Raw genomic sequence first — 22902 nt, forward strand, 5'->3', positions numbered from 1 at the left:
AAATTGTGCTATCTGACTTCCCTGTTAAGTTGTATGCAGAACCATGGCAAATCATAATATAAAAATAATCACTAACACTTTATAAAATTAGTCCTCACTCAAGTAGTTCTGTGCTTAACATTAACATCTATCTATACCATCTCTAACCATCCCACATCAAGGACTTTAGAGTTTTTTCAGTGTCTTTTTTTCCTTGTCAGCAAGTATCTCTTCAATAAGTGCTTCAAAACAAAATGACTTTAATATCAATGGATAAAGAAAATAATTCTACAACCAAGATCAACTTTAGGAAATAACTGAAAAAATGCAACCTTAAATTGAATTTTTTCATTAATTCTTTTTATATTAATGAAAAAATGCAATCTAAGGTGCCCTAGCTGTACCAGACCTAAAATTATAATTATAAAACATCAGTCATTAAAATTGTTTGGTATTGGCTAAGAAATAGAGTAGTGGATCAATGGACTAGATTATGTGCAAAAGAAATAGTAACATATGACTATAATAACCTGCTGTTTAATAGACCCAAAAATCCCCACTTTTGATATAAGAATAGGGAAATAAATAGGAAAAAAACAGAAGATAATATGGCATAAGCCAACATCTCACATCCTATACCAAGATAACATCAAAATGGGTAAAGGATTTAGACATAAAAGGTGAAATCACTGGTGAAGGACTCATTTCCAAAATATATAGAGAACTGAGTTAAATTTATAAGAATGCAAGTAATTACCCAATTGATAGTCAAAGGCAGTTCTCAGATGAGGAAATGATGGTTATATACTGACTTAGGAAATAATGCTCAAAATCATTATTAATTAGAGAAATGCAAATTAAAGCAACTCTGAGGTACTACCTTACATCTATCAGATTGGTCAATATAACAAAAAAGGAAAATATAAAAATTGGAGGGGAGGTAGAAAAACTAATGCATTATTGGTGGAGTTGTGAACTCATCCAGCATTTCTGGAGAGCAAATTTGGAATTATGCTTCTAGGGCAATAAAACTATCCTTACCCTTTGATCCAGAAATACCACTACCTAGGCCTGTATCCCCAAGAGATCACAAAAAAGGGTTAAAAAGACTCACATTTATAAAAATACTTTTAGCAGCTATTTTTTAGTAGCAAAGAATTAGAAATTGAAGAATACCCATCAACTGGGGAATGACTGAAAAAACTGTAATAAATGAATGTGATGGAACATATTGTTGTCTTATGAATCTTGTCATTTTCTTTCTCTGATTTTTTTCTTCCATTTGGATGTGATTCTTCTTTCACAACATGATTAATATGGAGCTATGTTTAGCATAGTTATAGATGTAGAGCCTATATTACATTGTTTTCTGTCAAAGGAATAGGAAAGGGAATTTGAGAGGAAAATGTAAAAGAATGATTGTTGAAAACTACAAGTTAGTTGGAAAAATAGATGAAGAAATGGAAAAAAAAAGAAAATACTTTTGCAACAAAGATCATCTTTATGATCATGTAAAAGTCAAATCAAAAAGGGAAAGACATTATGTTATACTACCATATAATTTTATTAAATTAACCTTGAGACAGTTAACATGATTCATTTCAGTGTCCTTTCTAAAAAATCAACATATGAATATAATTAAAACAATTTTTAAAAAGGACAATAAACCTACTTTCATCATTTTAGTTTTATGTTTTTAAGTCCACAAAAGCCCTTTTTTCCCATTATGAAATATCGATTCCCTTTGTAAAGTAAACTGAATTTAAATGGCCTTCTTGTGGTGCCATTTTTCCTTTAATATTGCCAACCTCATGTGTATATATAATAAAAAAATTAATTTTATTGCTAGGGGAAGACAAATCACTGGGAAATTGGTAAACACCAACAATGTACAATCAAAAATATATTTTTAACTTGGTATGATATGCATGGCAAGTTTTTCATCTTAGGGAATTTACCCTTGCCTACTAGCAAGTTTCTGAGCTCTCTCTCTCTCTCTCTCTCTCTCTCCACCACCACCAATAGTACCTCATGAGGCATACATCCCTGGGGATGCAAAGTAATTATCTAAAAATATAAAGGTCTCTTTCAACTCAACTACTCTAACTTTGGCATTTGTCAGTCTCAGAAAACCTTCCAAAGGAACTGATGGACTTTGATAAGATCTGATTTAAGAGGAACCATCTATTCTATCTTTATTTTAGGCTGACAACTTCTTTAATATTTCAAAATATTTATTATTTCATTCCCCCTCATTTGTTGTGGTGAAAAAAAATTCATTTTTTTAATAACTACTTATTATGACCTTCATATGTTAGGTACAGTTTTTCACTGACCTCAGAATTTCTGTTCTGCTCTACTTATTTAGCCTTCAAATATCATCAATGAAGTTAGGATTTTAATGGAAACAAAATAGCAGCTGATGACGGTTCGAATGGGTATAAATATATATATATATATATATATGTTCTAATTGTTCACATATCATCAGAATTGGTATATGAAAGTTATAGAAAAATGTAATGTAAATGTCTGACAATTCTTAACAGAAAGAAGTCATAATATTAGTTTGTGGAAAACACAATTAATGAAGCAGATATGAGTCCACAATCACATAATACATGGTTATATGTGATATGTTAAAGAATTTGAAATATCTGGATTAATAAAAGAAATTGTCAATGGCATTTTCTCTTCCATTGGCAGGAGTAACTATCCATTGATTAAAAATGCAACTAATTTCAACTCCTGAAAACAATTATGAATTAGGCATTTGCAGAATATCTGGTCCATATTACCAAAATGGTTCAGTTGGGAGAGTTGAAGATCTAAAAGTTCCTGGTTCAGTTCCAGATTTTGGTAAGAAAGGAGATTTTAAAGGCAGCTGGGTGGATTGGTGGGTGGAATGAAAGACATAATTACAAATCTGACCTCAGACAACTACTACCTGTTTGACCCTGGGAAAGTCCCTTAATCATCTCTCTGCCTTAATCCACTGGAAAAGGAAATGACAAACCAGTGCCTTTGTCATGAAAATCCAGAGGGGTTCACAAATTAAACAAATAATTAACAACAATAATAAAAATGAATATGCTCTTTAAAAAAATTATTTAAGGCAATGGGGTTAAGTGACTTACCCAAGGTCACTCAGCTAGGCAATTATTATGTTTCTGAGACTGGATTTGAACTCAGGGCCTCCTGACATCAGGACCAGTTCTTTATCCACTCACTGCACCACCTAGCTGCCCCATATGCTCTTTTAAAATCAGATTGCTCAAAAAATTGAGTGGTTGAAAGAATGTGAAATGAACACTTTTGTTGACACCAGCAACAACAAAATTTTTAAACTTTTAAAAACTTTAAACTTTTAAAAACTTTTATGCTAATAGCAGGATAAAACTGTAATTGATAAAATGTCTACATAGAATATCACAATATCATGTGAGAAACAAGATGCAAGCATATTAGATTTTATATGTTCCTCTATTACAATGTAAATTCCTTGAGGGAAACAATTGTCCTTTACCTCTTTTTGTATCCTCAGCACTTAACACAGTGTCTGCATATTGCAGGTTCTTAATAAACATTTATTAATTTATTGATAATTTGATTATTCTTTGCCTATAAGCTCAATATAAGTCAATAATGTGGATAGTACTATTTTAACAGCTATTATACTTTCAGACCATGTTAAAAGAAATTTTGAGGGGCAGCTAGATGGCACAGTGGACAGAGCACCGGGCCTGAGCACCGGGCCTGGAGTCAAGAGGAACTGAGTTCAAATCCGACCTCAGACACTTAATAATTATTTAACTGTGACTTTGGGCAAGTCACTTAACTCCCATTGCTTTGCCCCCCCCAAAAAAAAACAACAAAAGAAGTTGCGTAAAATGTCCAGCTCAAGGACCATTATTAGAGACAATTAGAGACAGATTTAGAGGCAGAAGGGACCTCAGAGGTCATCCAATTCAATCTTCTCATTTATCAGATGAGCCAGCTGTGGCTCAAGGAGGTTAAATAGTTTAACCATGCTTGAATTGGTTTTAAATGGCTGAGCCAAGATTTGAACTATTGAGTACAAATGGATTACTTCTATCAAAGTGCATTCAGTTCTAAGGTTTAGGTGTTGACTCATCCTCTGAAGTGTGTACAGAGGAGCAAATAAGATGCTGAGAGATTTATCAATCAAAATCCTGTGTCATGTGAAAAATAGTTGAAGAAACTTGAGTTATTAAACTAGAAGAAAAGATGTGGATGCATAGTAGGAAAAGCAAAGGCATAATAACCATCATCTTCCAATACTTGAACATTTGCCATGGGAAAAGAGTAAAGGTTTTTACAGTGGATCAAACTAGGATCAATGAAAAGTAACTACAACAGATTTCAGTTCAAAATAAGGAATAATTATGTAACATTCAAAATTGCTTCTAAATAGAATAGAATTCTTTGAAAAAAATTGAGTTCAGGGCAGAGCCAAGATGGTGACAAGAAAGGATAGAGTATTAGGCGCGCTCTGATAAAAACTTAGAAACTAAGGACTCTAACTAAACTTTCGAGAGACAGAACCCACAAAGGGACCCAGAGAGGCAATTCTCCTACTCAAGGTAACCTGGAAAAGAGCAGAAAGGCTCTGCTCCCCGTGGTCGAAGGGGTGGCTCGCCAGAGGGGTGGCTCACCAGAGAAAAAGAACTTCAGCCCCCCAGAGGCAGCCCCAGGGTGCTGGGAGCCCCAGTTCACAACAGCGGGGGAGTCTCCTGAGCTACACCCCAGGGGGAGCACGAGGCACAAAGTGGGGGAACAGCGGGGACCTCTGCCAGAGCGAGCACGTGGAGCCCAGCCCTCAGGACACACAGCCAGCAGCATGGTCTTCAGCAGCCCAGATCTGGAAAGAGAAGCAGGCAGATCCCATAAGCAGGAGCCTCCAGGGCATGAGCCCATTGAACCTAGGGAGGGGAGTGAAGAGAGACTGTGGAGCTCTGTCCTCTGCCTCTGGAACAGGACTCTGGGGCTCTGACCACATTCGGATCCTGATCACAGTTTAGGCAATCCCCATAGAACAGCAGGGCCCCCTCCACCTCAGCCCCGTGGCAGAACAGGGGCTCATATGGTCATTCACAGACCAGGAAGGAGGACAGAGCCTCACATACTAAGATCCTTGTGGGAGTGTCCAAAAGCTCAGGAAGCACCCCAAAACCAGGCCGAGGCTGGGAAAACGAGCAAGCAGAGAAACAAAAGGAAAACCATTGAGAAATATTTTGCATATGAGCCCAAGAAGGATCAAAATACTCAGTCTGAAGATGAGGAAGCACAAGATCCTGCATCTAAAGACTCCAAGCAAAACAGAAATTGGGCTCAGGCTATGACAGAGCTCAAAAAAGACTTTTGAAAATAAAATGAGGGAGTTGGAAGAAAAACTGGGAAAAGAAAGGAGAGAGATGCAGGAAAAACATGAAAATGAAGTCAGCAGCTTAGTCAAGGAAATCCAAAAGAAATGCTGAAGAAAACAGCACGCTAAAAACCAGCTTAGGTCAAATGGATAAAACAGTTCAAAAAGTTATTGAGGAGAAGAATGCTTTAAAAAGCAAAATTGGCCAGATGGAAAAAGAGATAAGGAAACTCTCTGAGGAGAACAAATCCTTCAGACAAAGAACAGAATTCAGGGAGATTGAAGAATTTACCAGAAATCAAGAATCAATACTTCAAAACCAAAAAAATGAAAAATTAGAAGAAAATGTGAAACATCTCATTGAAAAAACAACTGATATGGAAAACAGACTTAGGAAAGATAATTTGAAAATTATTGGAATACCTGAAAGGCATGATCAGGAAAAGAGCCTTGACATCATTTTCAAAGAATTACTACAGGGAAATTGCCCTGATATTCTAGAAGCAGAGGGCAAAATAGAAATGGAGAGAATCCACAGATCCCCCCAAGAAAGAGATCCCAAAAAACCAACCCCCAGGAATATTATAGCTAAGTTCCAGAACTCCCAAGTCAAAGAGAAAATATTACAAGCAGCCAGAAGGACACAGTTCAAATATAGTGGAGCTGCAGTCAGGATCACACAGGACTTAGCAGCAACTACACTGGAAGCTAGTAGGTCTTGGAATATAATATACCAAAAGGCAAAAGAGCTTAGAATGCAGTCAAGAATGAACTACCCAGCAAAGTTGAATGTCCTCTTCCAGGGAAAAAGATGGACTTTCAATGAACCAGGGCAATTTCAAATGTTCCTTTTGGAATAGCCAGAGCTGAAGAGAAGGTTTGATCTTCATATACAGGACTCAGGTGAAGCATGGAGATTAGAGGAGAAGGGGAAAATATGAGGGACTTAATGATGATGAACTGCATGTATTCCTGCATAGAAAAATGACACTGGTAATACTCATATGAACCTTCTCAGTTAACAGAGCAGGTAGAGGGAGCTTTTATAGTTGAAGCACAGGAGAAAGTTGAATTCGAAGATAAAATATGGTGTAAAAATGGAGTCAATAGAAAAAAGGGAAATGGAATGGGAGAAAGAAAGGAAAAGGAGAGGGGGGAATAGGCCAAGATATTTAATATAATAAGATTTTTCTTTATTACAATGAGCTATTGCAATGATATGGAAGGGGGGAAGGAAAGGGGGAATGAGGGAATCTTCACTCTGGCTGAGAGGAAACAGTATATATACTCAATGGAGTATAGACATCTGGAGTAAGAAGGGGGGGACAGGGGGAAGGGGGAGATGTTAGTGATGGAGGAGAGGATGGACCATGAGGGGAGAGTGGTCAGATATAACACATTTTCATTTTTACTTCTTGCAAGGAGCTGGGATTGGATGGCCTGTCCGGGACCATAGGGCCAGGTGGATGCTGGGCCTAAGAGGTGGTATGGGGGCTGAGGGCCTCTTGGCCCCAAGGCCAGGGATCTGTCTGCTGTGCCACTCAGCTACCCTACAGCAGAGTCAGAGTGAAAGGATAGAGAAAATATAGTACATGGTAGTGGAGAAATACGAAAGGAGGGAGTTGCGATCAGCAATGGCAACAGTGGAAAAATATGGAAGTAACTTTTGCGATGGACTAACCATAAAGAATGTGATCCACCCATGACAGAGCTGTTGGTGTTGGAACAAATACTGAAGCACATTTTTTATTATTATTATTTGGGGGAGGGTGCAGGGCAAATGGGGCTGGGTGGCCTGCCTAGGGCCATGTAGCAGGGTGATCTTTGGGTATCTGAGGCCAGATTTGGACCCAGGTGCTCATGGCTCAAGGGCCAATGCTCTGTCCGCCACCCAGCCACCCCTACTATTATTACTATTTTATTTTATTTTGGGTCTTTTTTTTTCTTCTTTTTGATTTTTGCAGGGCAGTGGGGATCGGGTGGCTTGCATGTCACACGGCTGGGTGATTGTTGCATCTACGGGGCTAGATGTGGGCTCAGGTGCTCGTGGCTCCAGGGCTGGTGCTTTGTCCATTGTGCCACCTGGCCATACCTACAATTATTATTTTTTTTAATTTATTTTTTTTCTCTCCCCTTTACTTTATCGCTCAAGCAAGTCTATATTCATGGGGGGAGGGGGTATTTCATTTACTCTTAAACAAGAATATTTTATTAATGTAAAAAAACCATTTGTATAAAATGAGAATAAAAAATAAAATAAAATAAAGAAAAAAATTCATGAGAAAAAAGAAAAAAATTGAGTTCTTTTTTGCTGTAGCTGTTCAAAAAGAATGATCATCTCAGGGACATTACTAAGGAGATTTCTTCATTGGTTCAAAGAGTATACTGAATGACCTCTAAGATCCATATTAATAAGTTTCAATGAAATATACCTTTTCTTGCTCTGTTCTTATTTCCTGCTCTTAGTTTTGCAACTTCTATCTACAAATACTTAATGACTAATGAATATATGTAAACTACTTCACCTTTCCTCTCAGTCAACCAGAAGACCATGTTTGAAGACTACTCTTTTGACTCTTTCTTTTCTATAATGTATTTTTATTTAATATGGAACTTTAACCAATAGTAGCTAAAACTTTAAATGTAATAAAAAAAACTTCTGTCAAGATTATTTTATGCCATAATCAATGTAATATTTAAGACCACTACGTTATATTACCAGTCATCACTATTTAAAGGAAAGGAAATGTGCAAGTCAGAGGGAATCTGGTTTGACTAGTCATCAATATCTATTTTTGATATAATGGGCTTTATGTCCCATCAAGAAAAGATTATCTTCTCTCATATTCAACACAATCCTATATTAAATTCTTCATTAGAGCTTTTTGGTATCAGGAATAAACATGTTTCACATGGGGTTCTTTTCAGAAAACATTACTAACTCAGTATTTGAGATAAAGCAATTTGCTCCACTCAAAACACTGAACTGAAGCAAAGAATAAAAAAGAAATGATTATAAAAGCTTCATCTGTATAAAAGGAGCCACTCAAATAAGAGTAGGTAGCATTACTGCACAGAAGACAGAATTGTATGCATAGATATATAATTCATAATTTCTAGTATATTTGTAATCCATTAAGTACTTTCTGGCAGACTGCCTCCTCTATGTCCCTCAATTATTTATTTCTACTGACAGGAAGAGATCTTTCCCAAAGAATATGCATATAAGTCCAAAGTTTCCCTCCCACACAAGTTTTATAAAGAAGCAGGAGGGTAAGGTTAAAAAAAAAACAGAAGGAGGTGCTAAAAACTGCCATAGCAAGGAATATAAGTAAGAGTATTTGTCTCACTCTAGTTCACAAAAATGATATGCCTTGGGGAAGAAAGTTACAATCAATCAGTAATTAAGCCCTACTATGTGCCAAGAACCATGCTAAATGCTGGGATAAAAAAAGAGGCAAAAGACAATCCCTGATCGAGGAACTTAAAATTCAGTGAGGGAGACAACATACAAATAGACCAAAGAAAGCTATATACAGGAAAAATAGGAAATAAGCATTGCTATTAAGAGAGTTAAGGGAAGGCTTCCTGTAGAAAAAAGGATTTTAATTCGCACTGAAAGGAAGTAAGGAAAACTCAGTAGTGTGATCAATCAGCTCTCATGAACTTCAGGCAATATTGCTTTGCAAAGTACATTCTTCACCCTTACAACAAGTTAGATTTATTTTAGGTAGATAACTCTCTGTTTATAGAGCTATCACCAGCATAGAGTAATTGAGTCTTTTTCTCAAGTTGACTCAATTCAGATGCTCTTTGAAGAACTCACAATATCATAAATTTAGAATTGAAAAGGACTTTAGAGCTTATTTGGACCATCCCTCTCATTTGACAGATGAACCAATCAAGATCTAGAGAGGTTAAATGATTGCTCTGGGGTCACACAGCCATTATAAGAAGTAGAATCAAAACCCAGGCTTTCCTGACTGCAGAGCTAATATTCAATTCATGACACCATATTGCTGCTATTAGAAAAAATATATTTCTGTATGTATATATATATATATATATATGTGCATATACATGAACATATATATATATATAAAATTGTAATCTATGAAAATTTTTTCTGCAGATTTTCATAAATGTTTTTGTTGTTTTATCCAGAGCACTGAGAAGAGTAAATCTAGGAATATGGATATTAGAAAGACAAACTCTGCCAAGTCTTTTTCCTAAATAAACAACTAGAAACAAGTTAGTTTAGACTTTAGTTAACAAGATTAAATAGTTAAAAATGAAGCTATCAATGGCCAAAGACACTTTCTCCTGAGCCATACCCAGGCTTACTTCTTCCCAGGCCTACTTCCTCTTACTTTCTCCTCTACCATTCTCCCTCAAAATGTATGTTTTGCTACTTTACTTATGTGTAAAAATTACTAATTATGATTTTCCCTATTTTATGACTTATGGATATAAAAACACATCTTCACTTGACTTCTTAGTTCTGCCGTCTTCTTCTAACTACTTTGAAATTTTTACTATTATAGTCCCTAATATGTTATCAGTGACCTCTATTTGTTTTTGGGGGGTTTTATATTGTTTTTGTTTTTGCAAGGCAGTAGGGTTAAGTGATTTGCCCAAGGTCACACAGCTAGGCAATTATTAAGTGTCTGTGGCTCAATTTGAACACAGGTCCTCCTGACTCCAAGGACAGTGCTCTATACACTGTGCCACTTAGTTACCCCTAGCAGTGACCTTTATCTTTCCTTGGCCCCATTTACTTAGAACTGGCCTTCCCATTAATATAGCAGACTACTATGAAAAGTGTTCATTTATCACGTTAGCTGTTTGTGGGAGGAGGCAGAAGGTAGAAGGTAAGGTTTGAATGAGATCAAATGAAACATTACAGACCTCACTTACTCCTCCTCCTAATTTCTGACAAGAATCCAACATCCCTGTAGTCATCTAGATATCACTTTTACTCAACCCCTACCTATCCAACCAATTGTTAAGTCTTCGTGAATGTACTTCTATAACTTCCTCACTTCTTTCCCCATCTTTCCATTCACAAATCTGGGTCATAATCTTATCAATTCCCTCTTAAGACTATTGGAATACCTTTCTATATCTCAGGTCCAAACCTACACCCCTTCTAACTCATTTTCTAAATAACTGCCAAATTGATGTTCCTAAAGCACATGTCTAACCATGTCACCTTCCTGCTCAAGAAGTTTCAGTGGCTCCCTATTAACTCTGCATGATTCAGTTCAAGTCCCATCACCAATAAAGTCTTTCTTGATCTCAGTTGTTGAACCCCTAACCCTACATAATTATTCATTTCATTTTTACAAACATTTACATACTGTTGCCCTCCAATGGAATATATGCTATTTGAGGACAAGAATTGTTTTCATTTTTGTCTCTCTAACTCCAATCTCTAGTACTCTGCCTAGCATATCACTGCTGCACAATAAACATTACCTGAATTGAATAATCTACTGTAAGTAGTCATAAAATTGGTCAAATGGAAAAAGGAAGGGGCTTTTTCAGGTTTTTTGTAACTTTTAGGAAGTATTTTTAAAAATAGAACTGACCAAATGGAAAAAGAGATTCAAAAGCTAACTGAAAATAATTCTTTGAAAAATAGAATTGGGCAATAGAAGCTAATGTCTCTATGGGACATCAAGAATCAATCAAACAAAAGTGAAAATGTGAACTATCTCATTGGAAAAACAACTGGAAAAAGATCTAGTAGAGATATTTTATGAATTATTAGACTACCTGAAAGCCATGATTAAAAACAGAGCATGGACAACATCTGCCAAGAAATCACCAAGGGCGGGGGGGGGGTGCAGCTAGGTGGCAAAGTGGATAGAGTACTGGCCTGGGAGTCAGGAGGACCTGAGTTCAAATATGACCTCAGAAACTTAATAATTACCTAGCTGTGTGCCTTTGGCAAGTCACTTAACCCCATTGCCTTGCAAAAACTAAAAAAAGAAAAAAAGAAAAAGAAATCATCAAGGAAAATTTCCTTGATACCCTAGAAGCAGAGGGGTAAAACAGTTGATGAGAGATAACCAATAGAAGAGCATTTGAAAGGAATCTCCAAATGAAAATGCCAAGGAATATTTAAGTCAAGTTTCAGAATCATCAGGGTAAGAAGAAAAGACTTAGTAGCTAGAAAAAACAATTCAAATACCATGGAGTCACAGTCAGGATTGCACAGGTATCAATCATAAAGGCTCAAAGGACCTAGAAAATGATATTCTGGAGGGCAAAATTACAACCAAAAATCAATCATATAGCAAAATTAAGCATGCTCTTTCAGGGGAAAAGATGGACATTTAACAAAATAGGTTACTTTCAAATTTTCCTGATGAAAATATGAGAACTGAAAATAAAAAAATTCGATCTTCAAACATGCGCCTCAAAAGATACACAAAAAGATAAACGGGAAAAAGAAAAAGAAAGTTATTCAATAAGAATAATCTCTGTATGGATTAGTCTCCTAACTCTTCAGAACTCTCTATCAGAGGAAGTTCATTTGAACAGAAGCTATGGCATAAGTTGATTTAGCTAGGATGATATAAAAATTAGGACATTAAAAAAGGGGATAGTACTGTGATACGAGGAAGGAGATGGCAAGATGGAGTAAAATACGAAGAAGTGCAAAAGACTTATTACAGTAGAGAAAAAAGAAGGGAGGGAGTGAAAATTCTTGAATCTTATGTTCATCTCAAAGAGGAAATAATGCATACACTTAATTGAGTTTAGAAATTTATCTTCGGGGCAGCTAGGTGGCATAGTGGATAAAGCACTGGCCCTGGAGTCAGGAATACCTGGGTTCAAATCTGGTCTCAGACACTTAATAATTACCTAGTTGTGTGGCCTTGGGCAAGCCACTTAACCCCATTTGCCTTGCAAAAACCTAAAAAACAAAAAAAGAAATTTATCTTCAAAAATATTTATAGTAGTTCTTTTTGTAGTAGCAAAGGACTGGAAATTGAGGGGATATCCATCAATTGGGGAATAGTGGAACAAATTATGGTATATGAATATTATAGAGAAGTATTGTTCTACAAGAAACCAGACTTTGAAGAAGCATGGAAAGAATTACATGAAATGAGGCTGAGCTAGGGAAGCAGAACCAAGAGAACATTGTACACATTAACAACATTGTGAATTAATCAGCTATGATGCAGAGGAAAAAATCAAAAAAACAAAAACAAAACCATGGTGTATGAATTTATATACTTTGTCCACCTTTTTAAAACTTCCCTTATGTTTTTCATTCCTCTCTTGATTTTTCTTTCTTTTACCTTAGTCCTAATTCTGTTTATTCAAAATGACTAATATATAAATAGGTTAAACACAAATGTATATGTAGTATCTATATGTAGATATAAAATATTTACCAGACTGTTCACTGATAAAGTAATGAGGAAAGAAGGAAGGTAGAAAAATAAATAATTTTAAATTATAAAATTTTAAATGAGTAAATGAATGATTGTTCAAAAATTACCAAAGCATGCAATTGGAAAAATTGTAAGGAGGAAAAACATCAAAGGAGAGAGAAAAGTAAAAAATGGATGGGAAATAGGAAGAAAGGTAAAGCAGACTTAGTAATCATAAATATCCGTATGAATGGGATGAACTCTCCCATAAAATGGAAGCAAATACCATGATGAATTTAAAATCAGAATCTTACAATATGTTGTTTATAAAAAAAAAAAAGCAGAGACACACAGACAGTAAAGAGAAAATGATAGAGAGGAATATGCTCAGACAAAGCAAAAGCAAAAATAAATCTGATTAAAAGGGATAGAGAAGGAAATTACATCTTCTTAAAAGTTACCATAGACAATGGAGTAATATCAATACTAATTATACCTTCACCAAGTGGCATAGCACCAAATTTTTAAAGAAACAATGAGTTACAATTAGACATATACAGTAACTACCCTCTCTCAGAATTAGATAAATTTAACCACAAAATAAACAAGAAGAAATTAAGGAGATGAATAGAATTTTAGAAAAATTAGACATTGTAGATTTCTGGAGAAAACTGAATGGGGAGAAAAAAGGAATAAACTTTCTTCTCTATGGTATATATATATATTGGGGCATAAAAACCTCACAATTAAATACAGAAAGGTAGAAATTAAATACACCCTTTTCAAATCATAATGCAATAAAAATCATGTGCAATAAAAATCACATGGAAAGATAAATTAAAAATTAATTGTAAATTAAACAACCTAATTTTAAATAATTAATAGATCAAAAAAGCAAATCACAGAAATAATTTCAATCAAGGCAATGACAATAATGAGACAATCTATCAAAACTTGTGGGATGTAGCCAAAGCCATTAATAGAGGAAATTTTATATTTCTAAATTCTTACATGAATAAAATAGAGAAAGAGGAGATCAATGAACTGGGTATACAACTAAAATAGTTAAAAAAGGAACAAAATTAAATACCAAATTATAAATTCTGAAAATCAAAGGTGACATTATAAAGTAAGAAATTATTGAACTAAAAAATAAAACTATGAAAAATAACCAACAAAACAGATAAACATTTGGTTAATTTGATTAAAAAAAGAAAGAAAAAAATCAAATTACCAGTATCAAAAATGAAAAGGTAAATTTCCCACTAAATAGAGAAAACTAAAGTAATAATTCGAGTTGTTTTGACCAACTGTAGGCCAATAAATTTGGCAATTAGAGGGAAATGCATAAATATTCACAAAATTTTAAATTGCTCAGATCAACAGAAGAAGAAATAAAATACTTAAATAACTCTATTTCAAAAAAGAAATCAAACAATTCATCAATGAATTCCCTATGAAAAAATCTCCAGGGCCAGATGGATTTAAAACTGCATTCTACCAAAAACTAAAGAACAATTAATTCCAATTCTATGTAAAGTTTTGGAAAAACAGGCAAAGAAGTTCTACCAAATTCCTTTTATGATACCAATATGGTGCTGATACCTAAACTAAGAAGAGTCAAAACAAAGAAGGAAAATTTTAGATCAATTTCCTCAATGAATCTTGATACAAAAAATATAAATAAAATATTAGCAAAGAGATTCTATTAAATAATTACTGCAATAATCACTATAATGAGGTAGGATTTATTCAAGGAATGTAGGGTTGATTCAATATTAGGAAATCTATCAGCATAACTGACCATATCAATTACAAAACTAAATGAAATCTTATGATTATCTCAATAGATACTGAAAAACATTTTGACATAATACAATAAGTATTCCTATTAAAAAAATTAGAGCCTAGGATTGAATGAATTTCCCTTAAAATGATAAATAGAATCTATCTAAAACCATCAGCCAGCATTACCTAATAGGGATAAGGTAGAAGCATTCCCAATAAGATCAGTGGTGGAACACTGATGCCATTTATCACCACTGTTATTCAGTATTAGAAATGTTAGGTTTAGCTGTAATAGAAGGAAAAAGAAATTGAAGGAATTAGACAATAAGAAAAGAAAATTCTCATTCTTTGTAGATGATATGATGGTATAATTAGAAAATCCTATAAAATCAACTAAAAAAAAACTACCTGAACCAATGAACAACTTTGGCAAAGTTGAAGGATATAAAATAAACCCACAGAAATCATCAGCGTTTCTATATATTACCGACAAAGTACAGCAGGAAGAGACAGAGAAATTTCATTTAAAGTAACTGTAGACAACAAAAAATAATTGGGAATCTGTCTACCAAGACAAACCAAGAAACTAGATGAAAAGAATTATAAAACACTTTTCACACTAATAAAATCTGACCTAAATAATTGGGAAAATGTCAATTGCTTGTTGGTAAATCAAGCTAATCTAATAAAAAATGACAATTCTACCTAAATTAAATTACTTATTTAGTGCCATACAATCTAACTGCTACAAAATTATTTTATAGCACTATAAAAATAGTAATTATTTTTATTACATCATGATCTCAAAAATCTGCATTTATTTCTGCATTTGATTGTAAGGTTTTGATGCCTTAGTATATAGTCAATTTTGGTATCGGTGTCATGTACTGCAAAAAAAAAAAAAGTATATTCTTTTCTATTCCCATTGTTTCCTCCAGAGATTAATCATATCTAAGTTTTCTAAGATTATATTCATCTTCTTAACTTCCTTCTTATTTATTTTGTGGATAGATTTATCTAGTTTTGAGAGAGGGAGGTTGACGTCCTTCATCATAAAAGTTTTGCTATATCTCCTTGTAATTCATTCAGCTTCTCCTCTAGCAAAACTGGACACTATCCCACTTGGTGCAAAAATGTTCAATAACGATATAGCTTCATTGCCTATGGTGTCTTTTAAGAAGATCCTGAGAGAAAGGAGAAAAGAACCAAGAGAACATTGTACACATTGTGAGCCGATCAACCTTGATGGATGCAGTTTCCTCTCAGCAGTTCAGAGCTAAGACAACCCTAGGAGACCTGCTATGGACAATGCTGTTGACATTCAGAGAAAGAAAAACAGAACAAAACCAAACCAAAAAAGCCTACAGAATCTGAATGAACCCTACATTCACTTTTTAAAAATTTTCTCTTATGTTTTACTTTCTTATTTTATGTTTTTATTTCTGTTGCCTTAATCCTAATACCTCATACAGAAAAATGACTGATCTGTAAACATGTTAAACATAAGTGTGTATATTACAATATTCACCAGACTATTCACCACTGAGGGGAGGGGAGTAGGAAAGAAGGATGAAGGAAATTATGTAACTTAAAAATATGCATATGCATGTGAATGAATGATTGGAAAAATAAAATAAAATACCAATTGGAAAAAGTAATTAAAATTATCTTGAGGGGAATATCAAATGAATTAATGAAAAAATGCAAATTAAGTTGCCCTAGTCATACCAGGGCTAAAATTATATTATAAAGCAGCAGTCATCAAAATTTTTTTTTACTGACAAAGAAACAGAGTGATAGGTCAGTGGAACAGATTAGGTACAAAAGAAACTATAGTAAATAGCTATAGTAATCTACTATTTGATAACTCAAAGTCTCCAGTTTCTGGGCTAATAACTCACTATTTTACAAAAACTGCTGAGAAAACTAGAAAACAATATGGTACAAACTAGGCATAGACTAATATCTCACACCCTCTACCAAGATAAGATTGAAATGGGTACAGGATTTAGACATAAAAGATGTACTAAAAGTCAATTAAGAGAACAAAGAATAGTTTATCTATCAGATCTATGAAGAAGAAAAGAGTTTATGACCAAACAAGAGATAGAGAACATTATAAAAAAATGGATAATTTTAAATCCATTAAAGTAAAATGATTCTACACAAATAAAACCAATGCAACCAATATTAAAAGGGAAGGGTGGGAAACAATTTTCACAGCTAGTTGTTTCTGATATAGGACTCATTTCTAAAATACATAGACAACTGAGTCAAATTTATAAGAATACAAGTCATTTCCCAATTGATAAACTACCAAAGCAAATGATCAGGTAGTTTCCAGAACAAAGAAATTAAAGCTTTCTCTAGTCATATGAAAAAATGCTCTAAATTCATTATTGATTTCCTTGTATCTTTAAGTACTTCACAAATGTTCAACATATCTTTGTCACATTAAGGTCACAGTGTACTGAGAATACAAGTTCATTCTATCTTCTATGAAAGTGGTTTTCTTGAATGTGCCAAAAAAATCTTGTTTCTTTAGAGTGTAGTGGTGGGGCAAGAGTATCTCCAAGGTATGAGAACTGTACTCACCTGAATGAAGACTGTAAAGAATATGACCACAATGGCAGCTGTAATGAACAGTTTTTTCCTAGGAAACACTGCAGCAGGAAGAAGGAAAACCAACGCAAAACATATGGCTCCTCGTAATCCTCCATAGGCAATGATGAACTGATCTTTGAAAGTCAGAGGTATTGTCCGGAACCAGTTAATGATCTGAGTCAAAACAAAGACACCTGAGGAAGATGATAAAATCAAAATTAAGTCATATTGCTTAATATTCTGACATGTACCCAGGAAGAATCAAAATGTATAGTAACTAAAGTGATAGTGACAGGCAGTGGTTAGAATAATGGATTAGAATCAGATAGACCCAAGTTCAAATGTGGCTTCTGACATATGTCAACCTGGGCAAATCATTTAACCTCTAAATGCCTCAGGCAATCCCTAAGATTTCCCTAAATCAAACACTGATGACATCTGCCTGAATGGGAAAGTAATAATAATAATAACTGACATTCCTATAGTGCTTTATTGTCTCCAAAGTGTTCTACATATATTATCATATTTGATCCTCAGAGCACCTTGTAAGGGAAAAGATCTACCTATATTTATACCTGTTTTACAAATGAGTAGTCAGAGGCTGAGGGCAGTTAACTGAGAATTTTGGGCTTCAATGGAGGTCCTCCTGACTCCAAATCTAATTCCATATCACTGTGTCATGCTGAAGCAATAACAGGTAGAACTGTTTTGCATAAACTATTTCTCTTGATTCTCACAACACTGTGAGAGGATGCTATTATTATTTCCATTTAACAATTGAGGAAATAGCAATTTAGAAAGATTAAGTTACTTGCTCTATGCCACTTAATGTCAAAGATGGGATTTGTACCCAAGTTCTTCTAACTCCAAGTATAGTATTTATGAAATAAATATTTTTACTTTCATTTTTTTTCAATTTAAAAAGAATTTTTCAAATGAATCTCTCCCTCCTACTACCCTCTCCCAAAACCCAACAGTGAACACATTTTTAAAAAATGAACAAATAACCATTAAAATCAAAGTCCTCAATACATAGATTCATTCTCTGGCAAAAAAATGAATGTCTCTCTGTATCTTCAATTCATTACCTCTTTGTGAAGAATTAAGTGGTATGTTTCATTTTCATTCTTGATTTGTGGTTTACCATTGTATTGAAATCTTTGAAATTGTTTTTCCTCTATAATATTGTTAAAATTTTATAAATTTTTTTGCTCAATTCATTCTACATCAGTTCATGGAATTCTCCCTAGTTTCCTGCAAGATTGTTTATTTCAATTTAGCTTCTGACTCAATAATATTTCATTTCATTTATATGCCACAATTTGTTTAACCATTCCCCGTTATCACAGTGGCAGTTAGATGGTTCAGTGAATGGAATGTCAGACCTAGAAGCAAGAAAACTCATCTTCCTAAGTTCAAACCTATCATAGACACTAACTACTATATAACCTGGGCAAGTCATTTAACCTTGTGTGCCTCATTTTCTTCATCTTCTTCTTAAAATGAGCTGGAGAAGGAAATGACAAACCCTCTAGTATCTTTGCCAAGAAAATGCCAAATCAAGTCATGGAAAACTGGCACCTAACTAAAATGAATGAAACATTTATCACAGTAGACAAGAGTATTTCAAATTCTAATTCAAATCCTTCTCAGAAATATATTAGCTATGTGGCCCCAGATAGCACTAATATAACAACCCTAACTGAATCCAATACCCCGTAGCTTCCCCCCGCCCAGAGAGAAGACAAAGGAAGAGAGAGACTAGACATCAAAACATCTAGTAAGGAAGTGCTAGTTATTGGGAAGAGAACTGCCAGGACTGCCTATATGCTTTATAGTATTTTTGAGAGTAAGTCAGTTTATGGTTTATGGTTTAAGTCAGTTTATGGTAGTTTCATGGTAGTTTTATCTTGAGATCAAAACTGTCAGTAAAGGAAAATTGATAATTATCTTTCATGGTACCCCTACTACTAACTCGTCACTGATAATTGGTGGTGTTCTATGGTGCAATGTCAGCACCATCTACTGGCATGAATCCCCCAAATGTCATTCATGCAATATCAGTAATGAACTATTAACAAAATAAATAATGAGGATAATGTCATGAATTTAAGAGATTTCTTATTTTAAAATTTTTTCTCACAGAGAAGATGCACTTAATTTTAGTAAAGATAGTAAAGATTTAGTAAAGATAATCATAAAACTAATCAAAATACAATTCAATTGTAGCAATCTCTCTTCTTCATTTTCATTTCAACTGGAGCAATGTAAAAGAGAAATTTCTACATTATTTCAAGGAGATACGTAATGTAAAAGGTATAGAATCTGATGGATAAAAACCCATAAAATATTTAGAAATTAACCTATCTAGAAATACATAGGCTATACAGATGACTAATAATCAATGAAAGAAAGGAAGACATAACTAATTGGAAGAACATTTCTTTATCATGGATGTTATTGTTCTTCAAATGTTTCAGCCACATCCAACTCTTCATGACTGATCCCATTTGATTCTTTTGGCAAAGATACTGGAGTTATTTGCTATTTCTCTATCCAGAACATTTTACAGATGAGGAAACTGAAGCAAGAGACTTGCTCGGGTTCACACAAGTAATAACTGTCTGAAGTCAGATTTGAACTCAAATTTTCCTGACTCCAGGACTGGTGTTCAATCCACTCTGCAACCTAACTGCCTGATATCATGAATCAGTCAAATTAATATAATGAAAATGGCAAAATTTTCTGATTAGATTTATATAATTATTGGAAATCCATTAAAAAAAACTAGAAGTTTATTTATAGAAATGGAAAAAATGTATTTATTATAGGATCATATATTTTTAAACCCACCAAACCTATCTGGTAGTGGGAAAAGGATAAAGAAACAGGTCTATAGAATGTAATAGAAATACTAATATAACTTACAAGAAAAAAGTGGGGAAAGGATAAATTATTTAACAAATGGAAACTGGTTGTCAATTTAGTAGAAAATGAATTAATATTTAATTCTCATATCATCTACCTCAGTGAATTTTTGCTGAATGCTTCTCTTACTAACAATATAAATACCTTTGCAGAAAAGACAATTTTGTTTTGTCTTTTTATTCTTAGCACTCAGAACAGTGTTGGCACAAAGCACATGAAAATCTATTTTTTTAAAAAAGATTTTGCAAGGCAATGGGGTTAAGTGGCTTGCCCAAGGCCACACAGCTAGGTAATTATTAAGTATCTGGAGTGTATTTGAACCCAGGTACTCCTGACTCCAAGGCCGGTGCTCTATCCATTGTGCCACCTAGCTGCCCCAATGAAAATCTATTTTCAAAAAAAAAGTCATAAAAATTGCTAATATCCACTTTAAAATATGCTCAATCTCAAAAAAGTAATAAATAAATTAAACCAGTATGGGACAATACAAAATTTCAAACAAAAAATAAATTTATACCCATAAAATTGGCTAAAAAAAGTAAATAATTTGAGTGGAACTGTGGTAAACTTGTAGAATATTTTCTGAGATGATTTTTTTCAATGCACATTAAAAGGTACAGTAATAACAATAATACTTTTTGATCCAATTCCATGTTTGTAATCATCTTCTGAGTGTTAGGAAAAGCAAAATATATTTATTCTGACATTTTCAAAATAACACTACTTGTACTTGGTCAGGGAAAAGGAAGACATTTAAATTGTAGTTCAATAATAAATTAAATAAATTATGACACAAATATACTGAAGTATGATGAATGCAAAGAGGTATGGAAAGATCTTTTAAAAATAATGCAAAGCAAAAGAAACATAATACATAAAAAATAATTGATTTACACTACTACCACATGAGAAAAGTGAATAAGAATGAATGGATAAAACTACTGAAAGAAATGGTCAGTCACTGAAATGTTATGATGTTATATATTAAAATGAAGTAATTTAAATTTACATTTAAAAAATTGTTTAATTTAATGTGATTTCTATTAAGTTGAAAGTAATTTTTTTTAATACCTTCAACTGTACACTGCCTGCTTGAATGGACACAGACCACCCACTTCCCAAATGTTTACTTCAGCAAAACATGAAGTTAACATCAAACCAAATAATAATTTAAAAATTTAATAAAAGTAAGTTGTTTCTTCCATCACAGAATTCCATAAGAAATGTCATAAAGCAAAGTTAGTACCAATGAAGGATAACATGCCAGTCTGACAAAAGAAGGGCTACAAAGAATGCCATAATATCAAGAGCAGAGGGTTCAGTCAAAGGACATGAATAGGTGTTTATCAAATGAAGAAATTAAAGATATATATATATATATATATATATATATATATATATATATATATAAATGATCATATGAAAAATGTTCCAAATCACTACTGATTAGAGAAATGGAAATTAAAACAATAATGAGGTATCACTTCACACCTATCAGATTGGCTAAGAAGGCAAAAAGGGAAAGCTATCAATATTGAAGTTGTGGGAGGATTGCCCTGTTAGTGGAGTTGTGAACTGATCCAATCATTCTGGAGAGCACTATGGAATTATGTCCAAAAAGCAATAAAACTTATCAAACTCTTTGACTCAGCAATACTAATACTAGTCATGTCCAGAAGAAATCTTAAACATGGTCAAAATCCTACATGTTCCAATATATTCAGAACAGCTCTTTTTTTTAGAGGCAAAGAATAGGAAATTGAGGGGATGCTCATCAATAAAGGAATTACTGAACAAGTTATGGTATATAAATATTACGGAGTACTATTATTCTATAAGAAACCATCGATGGTCAGACTAAAGAAGCAAGAAACAAATTACAGTAACTGATACTGAGAGAAGAGAGAAGAACTAAGAGAAAATTAACAACAACAACAACAACAACAACTTTAAGTTGATCGAACTTGATGTAGCTTCTCTCTGCTGTCCAGAGAGCTATAAACAGCCCTGAGAGATCTATTATGGGCAATGTCATCTACATCCAGAGGAAGAAAAATAAAACAAAACAAAGAAAAACCTACAGAATAAGAATGAGTACTACATTTACTTTTTAAGAATTTCTCATGTTTTTCTTTCCTGTCCTATGGTTTTCTTTCTTTTCCCCTTAGTCCTAATTCTCTTATAGAAAATGACTAATCTGTAAACATGTTAAACACAAATATGTACACTGTTTACCAGACTGTTTTCCACTGAGGGGAGAGGGGAGAGGGGGTGGCAAGGGACAGTAAAAGGAAATTATGTAATATAAATATGCATATGTGGATGAATGTTAAAAATTTTCATAATATGTAATTAGAAAATTAAAACAAAATATCAATTGAGGAAAAAAAGAGCAGAAGGTTCCTATCAGGATGTCCTAGTATGGTCAGAAAGCCCTACAGTGGAGAGTTGGGAAGCTTTATGCAGGCACACTGACACTGTTCATGGCAAGCACCCCAGACCAAAAATTGTTATAAATCTGCCATTCAAATGAGAAGAGAGTGGTTTCATAACAACTGGAAGAAAAACCATAAATGAAAAGGTAGAGTTACCACAAAGACTTTAAAAGTTAAAAGTGATAAACCTTAACTAAAAATGGAATCCCTAAAATCTAGACTAGAACAAAAAATAATGAATGACTCCCATGTTGAGAAAGTAAATTCAAATACCAAGGAGCTACAGTTAAGATGTAATAGCTTCTACTATAAGTAGGAAGAGATTTTATTGTTTTATTTTTATTCCAAAAAGCAAATAGAGGCTCATAACTGATAACAACTTGCCCTAAAA

General features: G+C 33.7%; 1 protein-coding gene across 1 annotated transcript in view; it reads right to left on the minus strand.

Annotated features, from left to right (window-relative positions):
• SLC9A2 (solute carrier family 9 member A2) overlaps positions 1 to 22902 on the minus strand; it is a 143056-nt gene that overhangs the window by 37649 nt on the left and 82505 nt on the right. The window contains exon 5 of the mRNA XM_074192203.1: positions 17140 to 17342. Within this exon, the coding sequence (XP_074048304.1) occupies positions 17140 to 17342 (203 nt within the window). The remainder of the gene's footprint in view (positions 1 to 17139; positions 17343 to 22902) is intronic.

Source organism: Macrotis lagotis, chromosome 6 (assembly GCF_037893015.1).
Source record: "Macrotis lagotis isolate mMagLag1 chromosome 6, bilby.v1.9.chrom.fasta, whole genome shotgun sequence".
NCBI lineage: Eukaryota > Metazoa > Chordata > Mammalia > Peramelemorphia > Peramelidae > Macrotis > Macrotis lagotis.